This window comes from Notamacropus eugenii, chromosome 1 (assembly GCF_028372415.1).
Source record: "Notamacropus eugenii isolate mMacEug1 chromosome 1, mMacEug1.pri_v2, whole genome shotgun sequence".
NCBI lineage: Eukaryota > Metazoa > Chordata > Mammalia > Diprotodontia > Macropodidae > Notamacropus > Notamacropus eugenii.
This window is the reverse complement of record NC_092872.1, coordinates 235,164,653-235,185,251: the sequence shown is the minus strand read 5'-3', so window position 1 is coordinate 235,185,251 and position 20,599 is coordinate 235,164,653. Positions and strand designations below refer to the sequence as shown.

The following is a 20,599-nucleotide window of genomic DNA, read 5'->3' as shown; positions in this document are numbered from 1 at the left end:
TTGAAAGCTAGAATAAAAAGTATTACGTAAATAGCGCTCCAGTCAGACGAAAGAACGAGGATCACACAGGCCCCAGACGCTGGATTCGAACCCGGCTCTCTAGGACGGAGGACACGCTCTCCCCACCACGTGATTGCAGGGAGAGTGGCGGGGCTCCCGGGGAGGCGGAAGGGTTGGGGAGCCCCGCCCCACCACGAGCGCTCGCCAGGGGAGACCTGCCCTACGTGCAGATAGACTACCAGGCGGCGAGGGGGGGGTGTGGGGGCGGGGAGCGGGCGGAAGGGGAGGCGGGCCTCGGGGGCTCGTAAAGGCCCCGGCCCCGCCCTCCCCCTAGGCGCGCTCCGGCCCCGCCCCGCTCCTCGCGCCGCGGCCCCCGCCGTTCCCCGCCCCCTCTGCATTGGGGCTGCCCTCGCCGCTGCCTGATCGCCGTCTCCGCGCTCTCCGGGTATCCGAGAAACCGAGGCAGACGCGGCCCTCCCCGAGCAGGAGCGGCGGGTTCTCGGGCCGGGAGGGAGGTCTCCCGGTGGTCGGAACGGTCGCAGGGCGGCCGCGGTTGGGGGCCGGCGCGGCGGGCAGCCGCAGGGGGCCGCGGCGGGGTCCTGGCGGGCGGAACGGTGGTGTCTCCTTCACTTCGCCCTCCAGCAGCGGCAGCTACCCCCGGACGCGAGCGCGGCCATCGGCCCAAGCAGCTAGCGGAACGCCGGCGACCCTAACCCGACTTCCAGGTATGGCCGCCCCGCCCCAAGCCCGCCCGGGCCGGCCCGCAGGCCCGCAGCCTAAGGCGTCCGCGGGCCGCGCCGGCCCGGGCCGTACTCCCCAAGATGGCCGCACCGGTCGGGGGGGCGGGAGCGGCCTGAGGCGCCCCCGCGACCTCGGCCCCGCCCTGCCCCGCCCCGCCCCGAGCTGCCTCCCGGCCTGCTCCGACGCCGCTTCTCTCGTCCTTCCCCGCAGGTCAATCCTCCGCTCGGCATCGCCATGTCGTCGTACCTGCAGGATTGTGAGCGTCCGTGTAAGTGGGGCTGGGCCCGGGCCCCGGGGGTTGGGGGTCTTCTCCCAGAGTCCGGGCGAGGGCATGGCCAGACGCGCTCTGCACCCCTGGAAGCGCTTTGGAGCAGGCGAGTTAGGGGCTCCGGGTCGGCCGTCTTCCCTGACTGTGGCTAATCCTACGGAAGTGCTCTGTGCATCTTCGGACGTTACCGCTCGCTGGGGGCCCCCAAGGGGTGCAGGGGGCGTAGATGAACCCGGAAGCGGTCCCCCGCCGGCCCCCCATGGAGCCTGTGGAAGGGCCGGGGTGGGGGTGCACATGGAGCTGGGGCTGACTAAGGCTCTTTGCTTTGTCACGTACCGTGCTATGCTTCTTAGGGGACCTCGGGAGACTAACAGGGAAGACGGGTGGGGTGGGGTTTTTTCAGTTAAATGTGCATGAAATAGCGAAGAGTTGGGTAGACCAGTAAGACGCGAGAAATTTTTCTGTAGGGAGTGGAAAGTCCCCCCTGTGAGAGCACAAGGTCATTCAAAGTCTGAGGAAGGGCGTGGACCTGCCTCTTGGAATGAATGGATGGATGGGTGGGTGGGTGGGTGCAGGGGCAGGTCTCGAATGCTTAGATTTTCTGCTGTAGTGTTAGCTCTCCTGCCATATTTAGTTATCCGCAGGAACTCGTCAATGTGAAACTGAGCTGGTCTTTTCTGAAAGTAATGAGAATCCCTTGAGTCGTCCTGGTCTGTCTTTTCTACCTTCCATCCATTTCCCTGCTTCCCTCAACCTAGTTTTGACCTAAGCCAGGTAAGGGAGTTGGATCAGCCTCCCATTAAGATTTGCTCTTGTTCATTTTGTTGGAACCGTGCAGTTTTGTGGTCCTTTTACTTACTGTGTAACAATGCACAAATAGCCGTTTGCAGATAGAATAACCTGAAAGTTTTTCTGGCAGAAAAATACAATAAATATTTACTAAATTTAGGAGCTTGCACATCCATAATAACTTCTGGGGAATTTTAAACATTTTTTGGTAGTTACCTTCAACCCTTTTATTCTGAAATAAGGTATGGTTTGAGAACGATGAGCAGCCCCAGCATTCAATCGAATTAGGATTTTAAATCCTAATTTAGGGGGGAAAAGTCGGAAAAACTAAATTTCAGTGGAGTATACTAATGCTTATATTTTCAAGAGCCAGTAGAGAGTTAACCATTATTGTAGGTTTACTGCTCCTGTATATTCTTTGTACAGGAATTGGGTGGAAGAAGGAAAAGAATTAATAGTATGTGTTTTTTTTTCTTTTTTTACCAGCAATGTGTATTCCTCCTTCATATGCTGACCTTGGCAAAGCTGCAAGAGATATTTTCAACAAAGGATTTGGTAAGAACTTAATTTAAGATATAAAGGGATGAATCCCTATATACTAACCCCTTTTTTAAGGGAACAATGTAAATATTTCATGATCTTCAGAATTTGAACAAATTACCCTATTTTCGGATTTCTATTATGAAGTATACATTAATAATAGTCTTCCTGCTACAACTTCCTAAATAAACCATATTGAGCTCTATGCTAAAAATTTTTTTCCTTCTCTTTTAGGTCAGGTCTGATTTTGTAGATCAGACTTTTTAGAGTTGTGAAATCTTATTACTCTTTAACTTTAGGGAAGTTGATAACCTACACTAAAGTAAATTTTTCTTTGAAAATTCGTAACTCCTCTGGTCAATTAGAGACACTCTAAAATTAGGCAAAACTCTGTTTAGAATGCATGTCTGTAGTGTAATAAACTATAACCTACCCCAAGGTTAAAGTTGAGTTAAATGGTTTTCTGTATATGTGGAAAACTAAAGAAAGCACGTTTTGCCAATGCTGTAGAGAAACAGTCTTGTCATAGAAATGTTAGCGTCCTTTAATACTTCAAATATATGTATTGATGTGAGTACTTCTGTCACAAATTGTAATCCCTTTGTGTCTTACTGAGTAACTGAGTCAAGAAGAGTTAATGCTCAGGTGTTTAATCTGATGATGACCCTCTCTGAAGTTTGCTTGGCTGGTCCTTTACAGACAAGTACTGAATACAAAGCCTTTCTAGCTTGGTAGGACATACTAGAGCTTGTATTTTACTGACAAAGCCTTGGAGAACCTAGGGTCACTGACACTACAATGAGCCATCAGATACAGTAGAATTTTTGAGGAGCTATTTGTCAATTCCACCAGTCCAGTGCAATTAAACAAAAAGTAACTGAAATGTTGTATGGTCAGCAAATGTTTGGGTATCTGTGGAATATCCACAAACTCTTTGCACCATGTTTTAACTGTTAACTTATCTGGATGGGTGATCCATAATTTAATAGGTAAATCTATTATTGTACTTATTTTAATACAACCTAGAATATTTTTATGATTCTGTTTTTTTCCAAACTTATTAAGGTTTTGGGTTGGTGAAACTGGATGTGAAAACAAAATCCTGCAGTGGAGTGGTAAGTGTTTATTACATATCTAGTTGTTGATACACTTTCATATCATATAGCAACCCTAAAATGTGCTTTTGACCACGTATGATCTATCTGAATCTTTTTTTTTCCCGCCAAAGCAGAGGCAGAAATGTGTTTGTTTTTTTTTTTTTTTTGCTTGATGTCATTTGGGATTCCATATGATTTCTAATTTGCATAGTTGAACTTTGGCCATTGCATATCTATATACCTAAAGATCACTAACTACTTTTAAAATCATGTTACCCTATAAAATTGCAAGCTTCTTGAGGGTAGAGATTGTTACAAATTACTTTTGTTGTCTCCCTTCACCCTTCTTCATCCCAGTGTTGGACAAATATATACTCAATAAGTATTTGTTAAATTAAGTAAGCTATTTTTTGAAATGTATGTGGAAAAACTCTGTTTTGGCTCTAGTCAAAATCTAGCAGGGAAGATTTAGCATCCAAATAAATTTAGAGAAATGTGCATTTTGGTGGATTAAAGATCTGGTTTAATTTATTTTTTTTAAAGGAACATTTTGGGTAATAGAATAAAGGTTATTAATCTGTAAAATTATTTAAGAAGGGAAATCTGAGCATTTGGTAACATTTAGTTTTGAATGTGTTTTTTATAACTCCAGGAAATTAAGCTGTTTGTCATTATTGTTTGTAACAAAATTTATTTGATAGATTGGTGTATTGGGACCGTGGGCAGACCTTCTTGTCTGTGATGAGAGGAGGTTGGATTAGATGATTCCTAAGGTTCCTTCTAATTTTAATTCCTTTGACTAGATATTTGTATGTATAATTTCTAATTGAATGAGTTCCTATCAGTGGACAAGTTGCCCTTTAGAATTATGTAACTATCTCTTAATACTGATTATTCTTTAGTTTTAGATTTGTTCTTAAATTTTTTTCTTGGACTGCATAGTATCAATAGCTAGTTCCTGCTTTCTGTCTCATTTGTAACAAATTTAACATTCTACTTTGATCACAAGAATCCAAGGACTGTCCTGGGCATGTGAGGTTTTGTGTGAACCATATGGTCAATTAAGCACAATACTGATAATCTTGATATGGATAACCAAGAATTGGGAGTACAGGATGTACAGCTATAATTTGGTTTCCCAGAAGTAGGAGATAATTATACCAGACTAGAAGTTTTTGAGTTTTACTTTGCTGCTTGATGATGAGCAACCTAGTGTAGTGGAAAGTATACTAGGTTTTGAGTCATGGGACCTAGGTTGAAATTCTTGTTTTCCTATGTGACGTTGAGAAAATAGTTTCACCCCCTCTGAGGGCCTCCCTTCCCATTGTCTTGCTACAGACTTCTCGACAGAGCTGCTTTTCTATGGAAAGTGTCCTGGATTGGCAGTCTCACAACTTAGGACAAATTTCAAGTCAGCTGAAAAATGTTAAATTGAAATTCATGTTACTTAAATCAAACCAGTTAGCATTTATTAAATATCTTATATGACATTTGTTTCTTGACATGTTCCTTGACATTTCAGAGGAAGTGAAAAGAAGCAGAAGACAGCCTCTACCCTTAAGCTAGTGGCTGAAATAAGGAGTACAAATAGGAAGCTATTAAAGTAATTTATTTTGTTCTTATGGAAAGAACACTGGGCTGACAGGCCTGGGTTTGTTGAGTCTTGACTGGTCCTTTGACCTTTGATCTCATTAAGTTGAGGCTTAATTGTTTGTGAAATGGGGATAACAGTACCTTCTATGGAGGTTTGGGGAGAGCAATTTGTAAACTTGAAAGTACTACATAAATGAATTGTTATTAGGATCCAGTGCTATAGTGAGTTAAAAAAAAAAAAAGAGAAATGCCCTAGGGGGAAGAAGAGCTCTCAGCCCTCAGGCTGGAATTAGTTCATCATTACTGGATGGATGACTTTGAGGAAGTATGGGAGTTAGAGCTTGAAGGGAATATTTACTCTGGTTTGTCTTGCTGTATTTTTTATTTGAATATGGATGAGTCACTAGCTAGCTGCCTTTTTTCTCTCTGGGTTACCTGACCAACAAAAATGTGCTATGGAAGGAAGCTGGAGGGATGGGGAGAAGGGAAGTCTTTCTTGGATCCCTATGGCTTTTTGTTCAGGGTCTTTTGATGCACTGATGAGCTGACTTTCTTGTGAATGAGATAGCTGTGGGAATTGAGAATCTTAAGAATTTTCCATTCATATACTGTCTCAAATTTGAATTTGCATAGTAGGTATTTTCTTATGGTGGGAGTGGGAGGGGATTGTGAAGGTACCTCTTCATTTTTTAAGTGCCATGACCTTCACATCTGAAAGAAGGGATAAATTTAAATTTATAACCACAGTTAAAATCTTTGGTGTCACACTCATAAAGTATGTAGAGATCCCTGGGGCTGCATATTGACTTCATTTTAAAATGTAATATTACCAATGTTTTATGTGTTTTGGTTTATTTTGTTAAATATTTCCCAGTTACATTTTAATCTGGTTATTTTTTATACCTCTGGTTTAAATCAATGTAAGGAGGCAAGAGGACAGGCAAGGTATGACATGTAGTGCACAGTGCTAAACTTAGCAAGGCCTCTGGTTAGGTCCTACTTCTGACAGCTCTGTGACCTTGGACAAGTCACATAACTTCTCTGAGCCTTGGTTTCCTCATCTGTAAAATTGAAAAGGGTTGCACTAGATAGCTTCTAAGATCCCTCCCAGCTCTAAATCTGTGATCCTGTGAAGTATTATGGCCTGAGGATTATGGTGCTTAAAAACATGCCTAGGACTCTCCATCAACAATTCAGCAAATAATTACCAAGCCTATACTGTGTGCAAAGCAAGAGGCAGCTGGGTGTCAGTAGAGTACTAAGTTTGGAATCAGAGATGCCCAGATGCAGATCTTTCCTCACTAGCTTGGTGACCCTGAGGAAGTTGCCTCAGGCAACTCCCCAGGATTTGTCTACTTAGTTGCCTGTTGGTGGATTGAGTTACCTCTGCAGCAGTAAAATCTTTGCATATTCTGGAATGTGTAAAACACTGACTGGAAGGAGGTAATATTTGTAAAGCCCTGAGTACAGTGACTGATACATAGTAGACCCTCAATAAATGGAACAGTCCCTGCCATGAAGCCACTTACATCTTTAATATACTTTTGTTTGACCTTGCCACCACTTCAAACTAGTAGCCTTCTGTTTTTTTACCTACTACTGTCAAACTCCTACCTCCCTTAACTTCTTCAATCACCCTAACTTGCAGTCTGGTTTCTGACCCCACCAGTATACTGAAACTTCCCAAAGGTCATTAGACATTTCAGCTGCTAAATCACATTGCTGTTTTTTGTCAGTGCTGTTTTCTTGATGTTTCTCCATTTGTTGACTATTTACTGCTAGATGTCATTTCCTACCTTGGTTTCTGTGACACACCATTCCTGTCTGACTGCTTCTCATTCTTTGTTAGATCATCCTTCTCCCTAGATGAGTGTCCCCAAGACTGTTTTGAGGCCTTTTTCTGAATGCTTCTCTTGGGGATCTTGTCTACTGCCGCATTTAGTTATCACTCATGCAGATGACTCCCAAATTCAAGATATCTTGGCCTTATCTCTCTTCGGAGCTCCATTTCTCCATTATACATGTCCCAAATAGAACTCTCCCCCCCCCCCCCAAACCCCCCCAATTAAAGCCTCATACCTCTAGACTTTGCTATTTGGTCATTTAAAAAAACTTAATCTGAATTAAAATGAGTATTTCCAAAAATAAATAGGAAAAGAACTATTAAGATTTTGAGTCTGTTATGTACAGTTTTCATTTTAAGTATATCACCATTAAAGCTTAAAACTGAACTAAGACTTTTTGGGACACTGTAGAATAAATTCAACTTGTAGTTTTTAAAGCTTCCCTGCTTGTCTGTGTAATGCTTCACTGATGCTCCTTTCCTTTCCTCATCTACTTCCCTCCTTTCCTTCCTCCCTCCCTTCCTCCCTCCCTTCCTTCCTTCCTCCCTTCCTCCCTTCCTTCCTTCCTTCCTTCCTTCCTGTTTCTGACTTCTCCATTTATTTGGGAGAAAATTAAAGCAAAACCTTTGTAACATATATGCATAGTCAAAGAAAGCATTCCCATATTGACTGTATCCAAAAATGTACATTTGACTCTGTTCCTTGAATCTTTTCACCTCTGTCAGGAGGACTAGCATTATTTATCATCAGGCCTCGGAAACTGTGGTTGATTTTATGATGATCAGAGTTCATACCAAATGTTTGTTGAGGGACCTTTCTTCCTTCCAGTTACTTAGGTTTGTTACCTCTCCTTCATCCCTCTATCCAATCTGTTGCCAGGTTCTATAAATTGTGCCTTTACAACTTGATTCATTAGTGTAGAGTCGAAAAGCACCTTGGGCATCATCTAGTTCAATTGCTCACTTTATTGGTGAGGCCCAGAGCAATTCTCATACAAGATAACACCAGAAATGAGTAGTATTGTCAGGATCAAATTTGAGCTCTTGGATTCGAGGTCTGGAACTCTTTTCACTGTTACTGTGCTGCTCCCATCAGTCTTCTTGTCTGCATTCACATGTCCACCACCCTGCATCAGGTCCTCATCACTTTTTTCCTTGACTGCTGTACTAGCTTCCTAAAAGCTCCTTTCTTTTGCTCTCTTTTTCACAAAACTACCACAGTAATGTTCCTAAGACACCAAACACTCTGGCCATATCAGTTCTCCACTCTGGAAACGTTCAGCAGCCTCGCTTCACCTCCAGGATAATAGACAACATTCTTAGTCTGTCTTCACTCTTATCTTCTACCTTCTTTCGCGTTACTTCTCTTTATATACACTTGATTCTAGCCAGAGACGACTAGTGTTAACCTGACCTCAACATTCCATATCCCAACTCTGTGCATTTGTGAAAGCTTTTTTCCTTGCCTGTGAGATACTCCTTCTGCATTTTTGAGGCAGATAGGTAGCACAAGGGATGAAATGCTGGAAAAGGATTCAGGAAGACCTAAGTTCAAATCCAACCTCAGACTCTTACAAGGTGTGTGACTCAGGGCAAGTGCTTGCCTCAATTTACCCTGTGCTTGCTGCAATTTCTTCGTCTTTAAAAATGGAGACAATAAAGCCACCTACTTTTCAGGATTTTTGGGATAAAATGAGATAATTTGTAAAGTACTTTGCAAACCTTCAGGTGCTATAGAAATGCTTTCTTTTGCTTTTATTAGCTACTATTTTGTCTCAGAATCCTTATATTCCTTTGAAACCTGGCTCAGGTATCACCTCCACTGTGAGGGCTTCTCTTCAGGGATTACTTCATTCATTTTTCTTGTTTCTCTTAGTGCCTAGTAGAGTGCCATAATAGATACTTAATAAAGAAATACTTGCTAATAGATTTTCCCTTCCAGTTGCTATGTTCTTTTCTTACTCAGAATATCTTGTATTTACTTATGTGTATGTGTTCTCAGTGGAATATAAGCTTCTTGAAGACAGAGAAAGTTTCCTTTCAGTCTTTGTACATCCAGAACCTAATGATGCTTTGTCACATTTTGTTGTTCCTTCTGGTCTCTTTGTGTCCCCATGGACTATCCATGGGGTTTTCTTGGCAAAGATATTGGAGTGGTGCCATTTCCTTCTAGTGTGTCCTCATTTTTTGAGGAACTGAGGCAAATAGGACTTGCCTAGGTAGACTCAACAATGAACATTTCTTAGTCACAGGAAGGGGTTGTTGCTTTCCCTACTAAGACCCAATCATATTGTTCCCCACACCTCCAGCTATGTAACCAGTCATGTTGTCCTCAACCCCATGATGTCACCTATTCTGTTCTTTGTTCTGTGCTCCCTAAAACCTATAAAAGGGGAGCTGTCTTTTTATTGGAGGTCACTCACTAGAAAGTGGAGCAACCATTGACCCCTTTATTACTGGGTACAATACCCTGTTAATAAACTGTTACCTTGCTCAGAGAAAGGTGCTTGTTTAATTTCACTCGGACAATACCTGAGATATTGTGGAAGTAGAATCAACCCAGAAGACTTGAAAATGAAGGCAGAAGAGAAAGATCAAAATAGTGACTCTCTCGTATCCACCTGTATACTCCAGTGACAACATTCCTTGAGACAAGAGTAGAACAGTAATTAGCAACAGAACTGATTTTCTAAACTTGACCCTTTACAATCCAGCTGAATTCTGAACTGAGTTCAGAAACGTCAAACCATGACTTGAACAGTTACAGGACAGAATTAGTTAATTATAGATAGGATCAATAAAAATGATACAGAATCAGTTTAATCTTCTCAGTTTCTATCTCCTCTTCACTCACAGTCACTGCATTGGTTCATGGTTTCGTTCCTTTAGTCCTGGACACTTGGAGTAGTGCTCCTAACATTTATCTGACCTCTGTTTCTCTTCTCTTCCAACTTATTTTCCACACAGTTGCTAAAGTAATTTTCAAAAGGTAGTGGTTGCAAAAGTGGTGTCACTGACATTTGTAGTGCAGCTTACATCTTACAAAGTGCTTTCCGCGCTTTATCTTACTGGAGCCTCATCATAAGGCTACTATATTATTATCACTTCCATTTTACAGATGAGGAAACTGAGATTAAAGAGATTGTGACTTTCATTTAGCCACACAGAGATGTCAGAAGGGGAAATTTGAACCCATGTGTTTGTTCACTCCCAAGTTCATTGCTCATGTCACTATATGTTATGCTGACCATATGTGTCATTCCTTTATTCAGAAATGGTCTATGATAACCTGTTGTCTCTAAGATAAAATACAGATGTCTCAGTTTGGCATTTCTCTTTTTTTAAAGATATTTTATTGTTTCTCTTTTTATGTTATATTCATTTCCCAAGTACCTTTCTCTCTCTTCCCTACCTAGGAGACTGTCCCTTATAATAAAGATTAAAAAAGAAAGTAAAGGAGTAAAAGCATTTCAGCAAAACCAGCCTATATATTGACCATGTCTGACAGTTTTTGCTGTATTCTGTACCCCTAGTCCCCCACTTCTGCATCAACTCTTCAGCCTGCCATTTAAGACCTTCTGCATCTTGACTCCAGTCTGCTCTTTTCAGTCTTACTTGACAATGCACCGCTTAACAAACTTTGTGTTATCATATTAACTGTACTACTGTTTTATACTGCCCTCTGTCCATTATCACAGGCTATTCCTTATTCTTGGAATGTACTCTTTGAGCCTTTCACAATCTTCTTCCTTCAGGGTTCATCTCAGAAGGTTCATCTTCCATGTAAGGAGAAAGTATTCTCTCCTCATTTCCTAGAACCAGTTTTTTCCATTGTGCCTATCATTCATTATACCTTGTATTTTAATACATTTTTTTCTTGTGTGAAATCTCACACCCGTCTGCTGTAGAATTTCAGTTTGTCAGGGACAAGGACAGTGTGATTTTTTTTTTTAAAGAAATCATAACCTCTTGCCACAGCATCTTAGCATAGTAGGCACTTAAAACATGCTTGTCAGTTTATTGAATTATTTTAGTGACTGTCCAAACTAAATTGTCTTTACTGTTTTAAATTGTCTATACCATTACTCCCATTCATTAAGATATAATACGTTATCTTTTTAATCATGATGTAAAAACCAGTTGTAAAGGCTTGTTTTTCATAATTCTCAAGTATTTCATTGGATCTTGTGATCTGACTGATGTTAACTTCATCCATACATCTTATTCTTTGTGATTATTGTCTAGTTCTTTCATAGATTCTGTGCTAGGAGACTGCTTAGGGGTCTCTTAACATTCAAGCTGCCCATCTTTGATATTTCACTTGCGGGATGACCACAGCCAATCTTGATTTCAGGACCATATATCTGTTTTGATATCTTTTATGCTTTTTCTTGTGCATAATTTGTTGCTGATAATATGGTGCTGTCTGGTGCTCATCATGAGTCTTTCATTACTCTGTGTGATCTAGAATTAGAGTGACTGTAGTATTGTAAAATTTAAAGCCAGCCACATGTTATCACCGGAAAAATTGGTTGTAAAACATGGGTTATTTTGTTACAGGGAGAGGCATGGGTTTTTTAATTGTACCTACAAGTGAACAAATGCCTTCATTGTTAGTGGGTGTTTAAAACAATATAGAGAAGTCTTGAGGCCCCAAAATATGAGTAGATGATAGAATACTGAAGGGCAAAGAAAACTAGACAGACAGACAGACTTTAGACTCCTAAATGTCATTTAGTTCAATACCCACATTTTTCATATGACAGCAGAGTCCCAAGAAAGAAATATCTTCTATCTACAAATGATTTTGATAGAAAGAAAATGTTATTTTCTGTGTTGAATTATTTAATGATTACTAACAAAATAATTAGTGCAGCTCAGAAAAGAATTTGGATTCCATCTTGTGGTAATAGTATTTGACGATTATTAATTTTTCATAGCAGAAATGGTCTTTATTGTCAGTCTCACTCAGTTATTCTCTGTATATATTTAGAGATAGCTATAAACATATTTATATACATGTCGATGTACAAATGTATTTTATATACATACTGCTAAATGTTAAAAACAAAAAGGGGAGATATGTAGATTTCTTTCTCCTTTAGAGTTAGTGTTTGTATTATAATATGTAGTTAACTGGTTAGAAGTTCTAGAAATAAATGGTAGCCAGCTATTTGAAAGTTAATCTGTGGGTTCTTTGTGCTTTTAAAATATGTCTTAGCAAATTAGGACAAGGTAAAAAAGGGATAATGCTCAAGCCATTAGTCTAAAAAGGTGAGACTACAGAGAGTGCTAGCATTTAGGTTTTAAGCATCTTACTCCTAAGTATAGAAAGTTCATGAAAAAAATTCACTGTTTTAATAGGAATTCTCATCATCGGGTTCATCTAATACAGACACTGGTAAAGTTTCTGGGACTTTGGAGACCAAATATAAATGGTGTGAGTATGGTCTGACTTTCACAGAAAAATGGAACACTGATAACACTCTGGGAACCGAAATCGCAATTGAAGATCAGGTAACAGACAGTTTACATTTATTTAGTGTGTCTAAGCTATATTTACTCTTTATTTGTGAAACCAAATGAATCTGAATTACTTCCTTTTCTTCCCTCAAAATAGATTTGCCAGGGTTTGAAGCTGACATTTGACACTACCTTCTCACCAAACACAGGGTAACCATGTGTGTTTTCTTGTTTTTTAAATTAAAAATAGTATTGAATAAAAATAGTATTGTATTAAAAATACACTTTAAATTTATGATGAATTGCTCATTTACTATAGTGGAAAGCCTCTTCTCTTTAAGTTGCTACTACTTAAGTATCACTAGCCTAAATTAAAGTTTTTGCCTCATTTTCAGTATGTTGCTAATTTTGTATAGTCTTACAAGATGCTTTTGTGGGCTTCTTGTTACCTCTACTTAAAAAAATCCTTCCCAGTTGTGGTGAAGGGTCAGTAACCCATTATTATTTATTTTTATTATCAACCTTAGTTTGTGAGCTCCTTGAGGGCAGGGATTATTTTTTGCCCCACTCTGTATCTTCAGCTTGGCATGTAGTAGGCAATTAATAAATGTTTGTTGATTGACTTGGCCCTCAACCTCCTAGAAGATAGGGGTTTTCTTTTGCTCTCCCCCACTTCATTGAACTTGATTATAATATGGGTATTTGGCTTGTCATTTCATTAGTCAGTTACATTTCAGGTATTTAAAACTTTAAATAATTATTTTGTCCTTTTTTTCAGGTTTCTAATGATGTTGTTTGACTGCATATGTGAGAGTTTACAGTGGAATAAATTTTGAATCTGTTTTTATTCCAGAAAGAAAAGTGGTAAAATAAAGTCTGCTTATAAACGGGAATGTATAAACCTTGGCTGTGACATTGACTTTGATTTTGCTGGACCTGCAATTCATGGGTCAGCCGTTTTTGGTTATGAAGGCTGGCTTGCTGGCTACCAGATGACCTTCGATAGTGCCAAGTCAAAGTTAACAAGGAATAACTTTGCAGTGGGCTACAGGACTGGAGATTTCCAACTGCACACTAATGTGTGAGTATTTCTTTAGGATGTTTTATTCATACCTCTGTAAAAGGAGTGTGTGGCATGGCATAGCAGACAGAGTTAGGATCCTAACTTAGAGTTAGGATCAAGTCCTGTATCTAAAGCACACAGAGCTGTGTGACCCCATCTGAGGTTTGGAGGTAACCTTCTGATACTCTTTAAGTTGCAGAGAGGATGATGAGTCACATTGGGAGAGGGTGTTTCCTCACTTGGAAGTCCCTTATTCCAGTGAAATCACACAAATCTAATATTTATCCCTGTCCTTAAAAAATAAAACCTCTTTCTATTCACACAGAGTATTCATTTTTTCATCATTTGCTATTTCTAGATCTCCATAAAGTGAAGTGGATCTTCTGTTTGGGTTTAACATAAAAGAAGGCAAGACAAAAATCTAAATTTAGACACTTGGTGCTGAAAGAAGTAATGCTCATTTCATCCTAAGCTTCGGCTTCCCAGGAGTGCCTAATTCTGCCAACATGCCACATTTCACTCGACTGAAATCTCTTTTGTGTTTTCCAGTTGTGATAGGAAAATTCAGACCAGTGATAAGACATTAACAATAGGAAAGTTTGCTGTCATTTTCTGGTATGTCTTCAGGATGTGACAGAGACCTTTCTACCACTTTGTCATACCTAATGACTGCCACCCGATTCTGGTTCCCATGGCCACAAATGATATTGCCCTCGAAAGCACTGGGAAAGAGCAGTGTGCTTTTGGGCAAAAAACCAAGCACCTTAGGAGCATAGCAGTGTTTTTGTCATTGCTGCTGATGTTTCAAAGGGAAGGGCTTGTGACAAGCAAATTTGGGAAATGAATGATCTGATTAAGAAGTTGAGTTTCTGAGAACAGAATTTGGACTTCAGGACTTAAACCTAAAACATCAAAAATGTCCTCTTGCCTAGAGACAGAATACATGGACTGGCAAAATGAATTGCCCTAGAGTCATACAAATGTAATGAAGCTTTTAAGATGAAAAGACAGAGACAAAACCTTTCCTGTCTCCACCAAGCCAAATGCCAGAGGAAGTAGAATGTAGCGGTAGACTAGGCCTATGCAGGAGGGATTGGGAGGGGAACTGTCAAGAAAAGAATTCTCAGGATACCAGGTAAAAGCTTCTCATAAGGAAAGGGACTGTGCAAAGATTTCATTTGCCAAGTTAGGTTTTTAAAAGATGTGCAGAAGACAGAAGCAAGGGCGAGGAACAGGACAAACCTGAAAAAGGCATGGCCTACAAGGTACTAACAGAATTGTTTGAGGCTGATGAGCACAGGATGACAAAAAATACTTCTTAACTTTTTTTAACTATGTTAGGTGAAAGGATCAAAGAAGGGATAAAGTTAGGGCTCCATGAATAATGGGAAAACTCTCATGGCTAATGGAGAGAAGGAAGAACTACTCAACTTCTTTGTTTCCATTTTCTCTTCCAGAGGAAATCTACTGGCTGAATGGAGCATTGAAACTTGAGCTAAAGAAATAGTGTGATGGTTAGGAGGGTCTAGCTGACTTGGGTGGGTTCAGGTCCCTAGGCTCAGGCTCTCAATCCCTGTCCTAACATCTCTTAACAATACTCAAGAACTGGTAGATATGATTGCTGATCATTCATTGTCAGTGATTTTTTTTTTAAATTGTGTGAACTTCCTCAGAGGTTTTTGTGTAAAATCTGAGTGAGCATTTGTCTACTTCGTTATAAAGGAGATTTTTCAGATATGAGTTGGACTGGATGGCGACCTCTGAGGTTCCTTCCAACTCTGAGATTTGGTGTGATAGATATTTTTCAATTAGCTTGATGAGACTGCACCAAAAATAGAAAATGATTTTATACTCAGACGTAACATTTTAAAAAATGCTTTTAATTTGTTTATGAAAGCACTAGTATGCATTTTAAGTCTTTTGCTTTATTATTAAGTAGCCTTACGTAAAAGTTTTCTTGGTTGTGTATTTAGTAGCAGATATATCCAGAGATCACAGTCTTAACACTTAAAAATGGTTGTAGCTTTTGTCTCAGATGTACTTAAAATTAGTGCACATTCTTTGGACTAGGGTGATGGCAGGGAGTAGTGTCTGATCTTCAAAATGTTAAATAATGTGAAAATTTTACAGCAATGATGGAACAGAATTTGGAGGTTCAATTTATCAGAAAGTGTGTGAAGATCTTGATACTTCCGTAAACCTAGCTTGGACATCAGGCACCAACTGCACTCGTTTCGGCATTGCAGCCAAATATCAGTTGGACTCCACTGCTTCTATTTCTGTAAGTAATATGGGACAGGTTTAGATTGGGATTTATTTATTTATTTTTGCTGTTGGAACTCTCAGACTGAATTTTTCTTGATAAATTTTTTTTTTTTAAAATTACAGTATTAGCCCTCAAGTTAGAAACCAGTTGTGTTCCAAAAGTTCACTTGAAATTTAGGATTTATTTTCCATAGACAGTATTAATTTTCCTGACTAGCCTTTTTATAACTTAGCTAAAGTAATAATACTAGTATTATTGCAATAATACAATAATATTCGTTGATATTTATTATAGTGCTCGAGGTAGGTCAGCCTTGGGTTGGGTGGTATGTGTGTGTGCATGTGTGCCTTTCCTTAAGTGGAATTCACCAGGAAATGATTGCACTAGGAGTGAAATAGTGTCATCTGAATGAATTATTTCTGCTATGTAAAATTATCCAGTGATAATGAGTGGTAGTAATTTAGTGAAGTTTTAGCTGATCATATTTCAGATTTAATGTACTCTAGTAACACAAGAGACAGGAAACCTAAGTTAGACTTCAGGAAAGGGAAATAAATCATTTTCTGGTGTGAATAGTGTATGTTTTTTAGTTCATAGGATAATTGAACAATGTCTTACTATTCATCTAAATAGTAAATATTATTTCCAACTATATTCTCCATTACACAGCAGTAGAGACCGTAGAACTTGATTAAGATATGGTAGTCAAATGCTGTTCTTCTGTGTCACCAAGACACATCAAAATTAACATGAAAGAAAGTTTCTATTTTGATACTTCTGGAAACTTAGCTTAGACAAATCTAAGTATACACTGTAACGTCCCGTGGAGTGACTCCCACGGTTGGTTGTGGTCTCTTTCTTTATTAAGACTTAAGATTTTTTTTCCTTGTCTGTACCTTAGGCTTACTCCATGGTTCCTACAATACTTAATGCTGAGGTTGCTGAATGATTCTCTGATCCAAATGATAAGAGATTTTTTTTTAAAGTATTCACAGGTCTAGTAAAATTTTTCCTCATAAAGGAAGTTACACTTTTTTAAATGGATGTGCTCATATAGTTCGATTTTTGTATTTAGTCTTCTGGTAGGACTTGGCTGTTTTATGTTTTTGTTTTTTGGTGGGGAGGGATCAGTTTCTAAATGTTCTTTCTAGTTTTAAGATTCTACAATTGAGAAGAGAAATCAAACCCATTTGTGGTAAACTTTTCTCCACGGGCACATTTGTGGACAGGTAGACAGAACAGTTATCTTCTACTAAGTACTTGCAAATCCAGCCTGTTTTCATCTGAATCAGTGAGAACCAATTTTTTTTGTTTAATTTGGCTTAACACACAAATTTGTTGGGGGACTATAATTATAAAATGGGAAAAAGGAAGAGATATTTTTCCATTTCTGGTTTCTCATAGCTGCTTTTTTTTTCTAGGCCAAAGTCAACAATTCTAGTTTAATTGGTGTGGGTTATACTCAGACCCTGAGGCCTGGTAAGTTTTTTTATTTGATAAACTTTGGTAATAAGTTTACAGATCCTGTTTTCCATACTATTTTTTTTTCCATACTATTTTAACAATCATATCAGCATAGTGTTCTGATGTCTTTGTATATTAACCATGTTGATGCATTTTTTACCAATTTAGATCTAAATTACTATAATATTTGCAAATTTTTCTTGTAAATATTTAAAAACACCGTAGTACCTGCTCTGCCTTATTTTGTGGAGATGACTGTACTTTGCTGGTCATTGTAAACCCTCACAGTTTCTGTTAAGCTGGAAGGTCTTTAAATATGAACCTAGTGTTGGAACCAAGTACAGAGACTCATCATCACGTTAGCTATAGTACAGGTTATTTGTTGGCTAACTACCGCAACTCTTTACAGGCATCCAGAAGATGCCGTTTAGTTTCTTAATTGGTCTCACCTTTGCTGTGGTCTCACACTGTTACTTCCTTTGCAGTCTTAACCTTATAATTAGCCAGTTCAACTATATACTGTCATTCCTTCAAATCCTTTACTCCTTGTCCTATTACCATTCTTGGTTTGCCAAGCCCTAATCCTGGGTTATCCCTACTTACTCAGTTACCTTGCTGCTTATTCATTGATGTTGGAGGAATTAAAATATCCTTAACCAGATGGATCCAGTCAGAATTTACCTAATCTCAATTTTACTGTTACTACCACCAATCTTTTTATTCTTCCCTAATTGATTTCACGTTGTACTCCCCATAGCTTCTTTTCCAAACCTCTTTCTGTAAGCCTCCTTTGCCATCCCCCTCCCTTTCAGCAGAGGACTTTGCCTTTTACTTTGTTGAGAAAATAGAGGCTATCCATGGTGAGTTGTCTCTTCATCCATCATTCACTAAAGTCTTTTAGGAGGTGATTCTCCTCATTTTATCCTGAAGTTTACCCTTTTAAATCTCAATATATCGACTCTTTTTGCTGCCTACAGACATTCTTAGGGGTCCCCAGGCTTTTAAAAAGCCATTGTTTGACCCTGCCATATTTTAAAGCTTTCATCTTGTATTTTTCCTTTCAGCCAAAAGTTCTGGAAAAGCTAACTTATCTCCACTTACTTTTCAGCCCCTTACAGACTGTATGACCTTACCATTCAAGTGAAACTGTTACCAAAGGATATAAGTAATAACTTTGAAGTAAAATCTGATGACTTTTCCTCAATTCTCATCCTTCTTGACTTCTTTGTAGCCTTTGGTGCACTGTTCAGTTCTCTTCCTGAGTTTCTATAACACTGATCTCTGCTGGTTTCTTTGCTCCTCAATCTCTTTTGCCCAGTCATCCACATGCTACCACCTATGGTTGTCCTTCAAGGCTCTATCTCATCACCTTCTGTGGGCTTTATTATCACCTCTGTGTAGATGACTATGGCCATCATGTCCAGCAGGTATTTGGTGATGTCAGATATCTGACCTGATGTCCCATGGGCATCTCAGATTTCCTATGGCCCAAACAACTCACTGTTTTTCTAAACACCTCCTCCTCTTCCGACTTTCTTATTTCCGTTACCCAGGTTTGAAACCTTAAAATTGTTCTAAACACATCCTCCTTCTTTAGCCCATCGTATGATCACCAATCAATTGCTAAGGATTATGTAATTCTGTCACCACAGGGTCTCTCAAACCCATCCCCTTCTATCCATTCCCATGGCCACCATCTTGTCACTTCTTGCTAGGATAATTTAAATAATAGCATTTTCATTAGGTTCCTGTCTTCTAGTCTCTCTTCTCTTTGGTCCATTCTCTATATGCTTCCAAAATAATTTTCCTAAAGAACAAGTCTGAGCATGACATTTAAAGCCCTTCACAGTTTCCTTTACCTCCAGCCTACTCTTCCAGACTTATTCCACACATTCATGTGTCCTTGCCAAACTGTTCTTGCTGTTCCCTGAACTTGGTGTCCCATCTCCTGCCTCCCTGTCCTTGGAAGGAAGATACTTGCCCTTCACCTTTGCCTTTTTACATGATCCCTTGATGACTGGAAAGCTCCCTGAGCTTCATACCATATGAGAAAGAAGCCAGTCTTGGATCTCCGGGTTTTCTTAATGCTCTTTCCTTCCAGGAACTATTGTGCATACTCAACCTCCTTCTGTGTTTTATTCCCTTTCTGCCTTCCCCTAGTAGAATCTAAGCTCCTTAAGGACAGGGCCTAGTTTTGGTTAAATCAAGCAGAGATCACACACTTAAATAGCTCTTTTGGTTGGTAGAAGGAATGCCTACCCTCGCTAATGAAGGGTAGTGCTCCAGATCGCCCTCTGGTGGCTTATGTCTATTTATTACATTGAGAACATCTGTCTTGGTTAAATGGGTACTAAGGGAAAGAAACTGAAGAGGCCTGATGGGAGGAAGAAGATGGTGTAGGGGATGTCATGTCTGTTCATGTCCTTGCAGGTGTGAAGCTGACGCTGTCTGCCCTGGTGGATGGGAAGAGCATCAATGCTGGAGGTCACAAACTTGGGCTTGCCTTGGAGTTGGAGGCTTAGTGCAATTAAAGAAACCTGTGGGAAAGGGATAGCTAGCAGAAGATTTGGCCTTAAAATATATTTCCAATGTGACCAGCAGGCTTTTTTTTCTAAGAGGGATGATCTAAACAAGGGATGATCCAAACAAGAGCTGTATTTTAAATATTTAGACAGTTACTTGTTGGTTTCTAGTTAAATTGGTTATCTATCTAGTTACCAATGCTGCAGTAGTGCAGTCACCTATACATTATTTAAATGTATTTAACTGTTAAATGGCGCTACCCACCAATAATGAAATAGACCTTTATGAAAACTGTACAATTGTGTGCATGTTTGTTTTTATGTTCCTTTTAACAAATTTGATATTACCATTGGATGAGATGGATCAGTGGATGTTTTGAGATGAGGTACAAGAATTTTGTTAATTCACCATCATTAGAAATACTTTTGGTATCCCAGAACAATATAAATTATGAATAAAACAAATATGCATAATTGTGCCTCCAAGTATTTGCAGAGTTAAAGCTTTGATAACTAGAGTCAGATGAGTCAATTTACAAGCATTCCCTTTGGTCTCCTTGTTGTCTAGATCATAATTTATTTTTCCACAAGCTTTTCACTCATCTGTGCCACAAGTCCTCTTTGCCCTTAGAGTAATCCCATAAATTTTTTTTAAGAATAAAATAATATGAGGATATATTATTTTCAACTTCTTGGTCTAAATTTTTGCGAATTTTAAAGTGTATTATTGTTGTGACCTAAGGAAGGGATGGAAAATGAGAGCTACAGGAAGTAAAGTTGAAGTGGTACTGAGTATCTAGCTCAGAGGAGATGTATTGCACCCTACCTATACAGGATGTAGGTATTGAGATGTACTAGGTGATTCAAGAGGAGGGGGTGGTTTGAAAAAGTCAGATGGAGAGTAGTAACAGAATAGGTGCACAAGTATGATGGTAAACACTGAATCTGGG

At 39.5% G+C, this 20,599-nt stretch overlaps 1 protein-coding gene across 3 annotated transcripts; it reads left to right on the top strand.

The window, feature by feature from the left end:
• The first annotated feature begins 378 nt into the window (after window positions 1-378).
• Window positions 379-20,330, top strand: VDAC2 (voltage dependent anion channel 2). Of its 3 annotated transcripts, none has more exons than XM_072628075.1 (11): window positions 379-725; window positions 952-1,009; window positions 1,644-1,783; window positions 2,285-2,353; window positions 3,404-3,453; window positions 12,236-12,388; window positions 12,492-12,544; window positions 13,188-13,415; window positions 15,528-15,678; window positions 17,085-17,142; window positions 19,558-20,330. In XM_072628075.1, the coding sequence occupies exons 4-11, from the start codon at window positions 2,287-2,289 to the stop codon at window positions 19,647-19,649; spliced, it is 852 nt and encodes a 283-aa protein (XP_072484176.1). In that variant the 5' UTR covers window positions 379-725; window positions 952-1,009; window positions 1,644-1,783; window positions 2,285-2,286; the 3' UTR covers window positions 19,650-20,330. The 3 variants fall into 3 exon arrangements, with proteins under 3 accessions (XP_072484176.1, XP_072484175.1, XP_072484177.1); XM_072628076.1 differs by having other exon boundaries at window positions 625-725; window positions 1,654-1,783; XM_072628074.1 differs by lacking the exon at window positions 1,644-1,783.
• The last annotated feature ends 269 nt before the right edge of the window (window positions 20,331-20,599 follow it).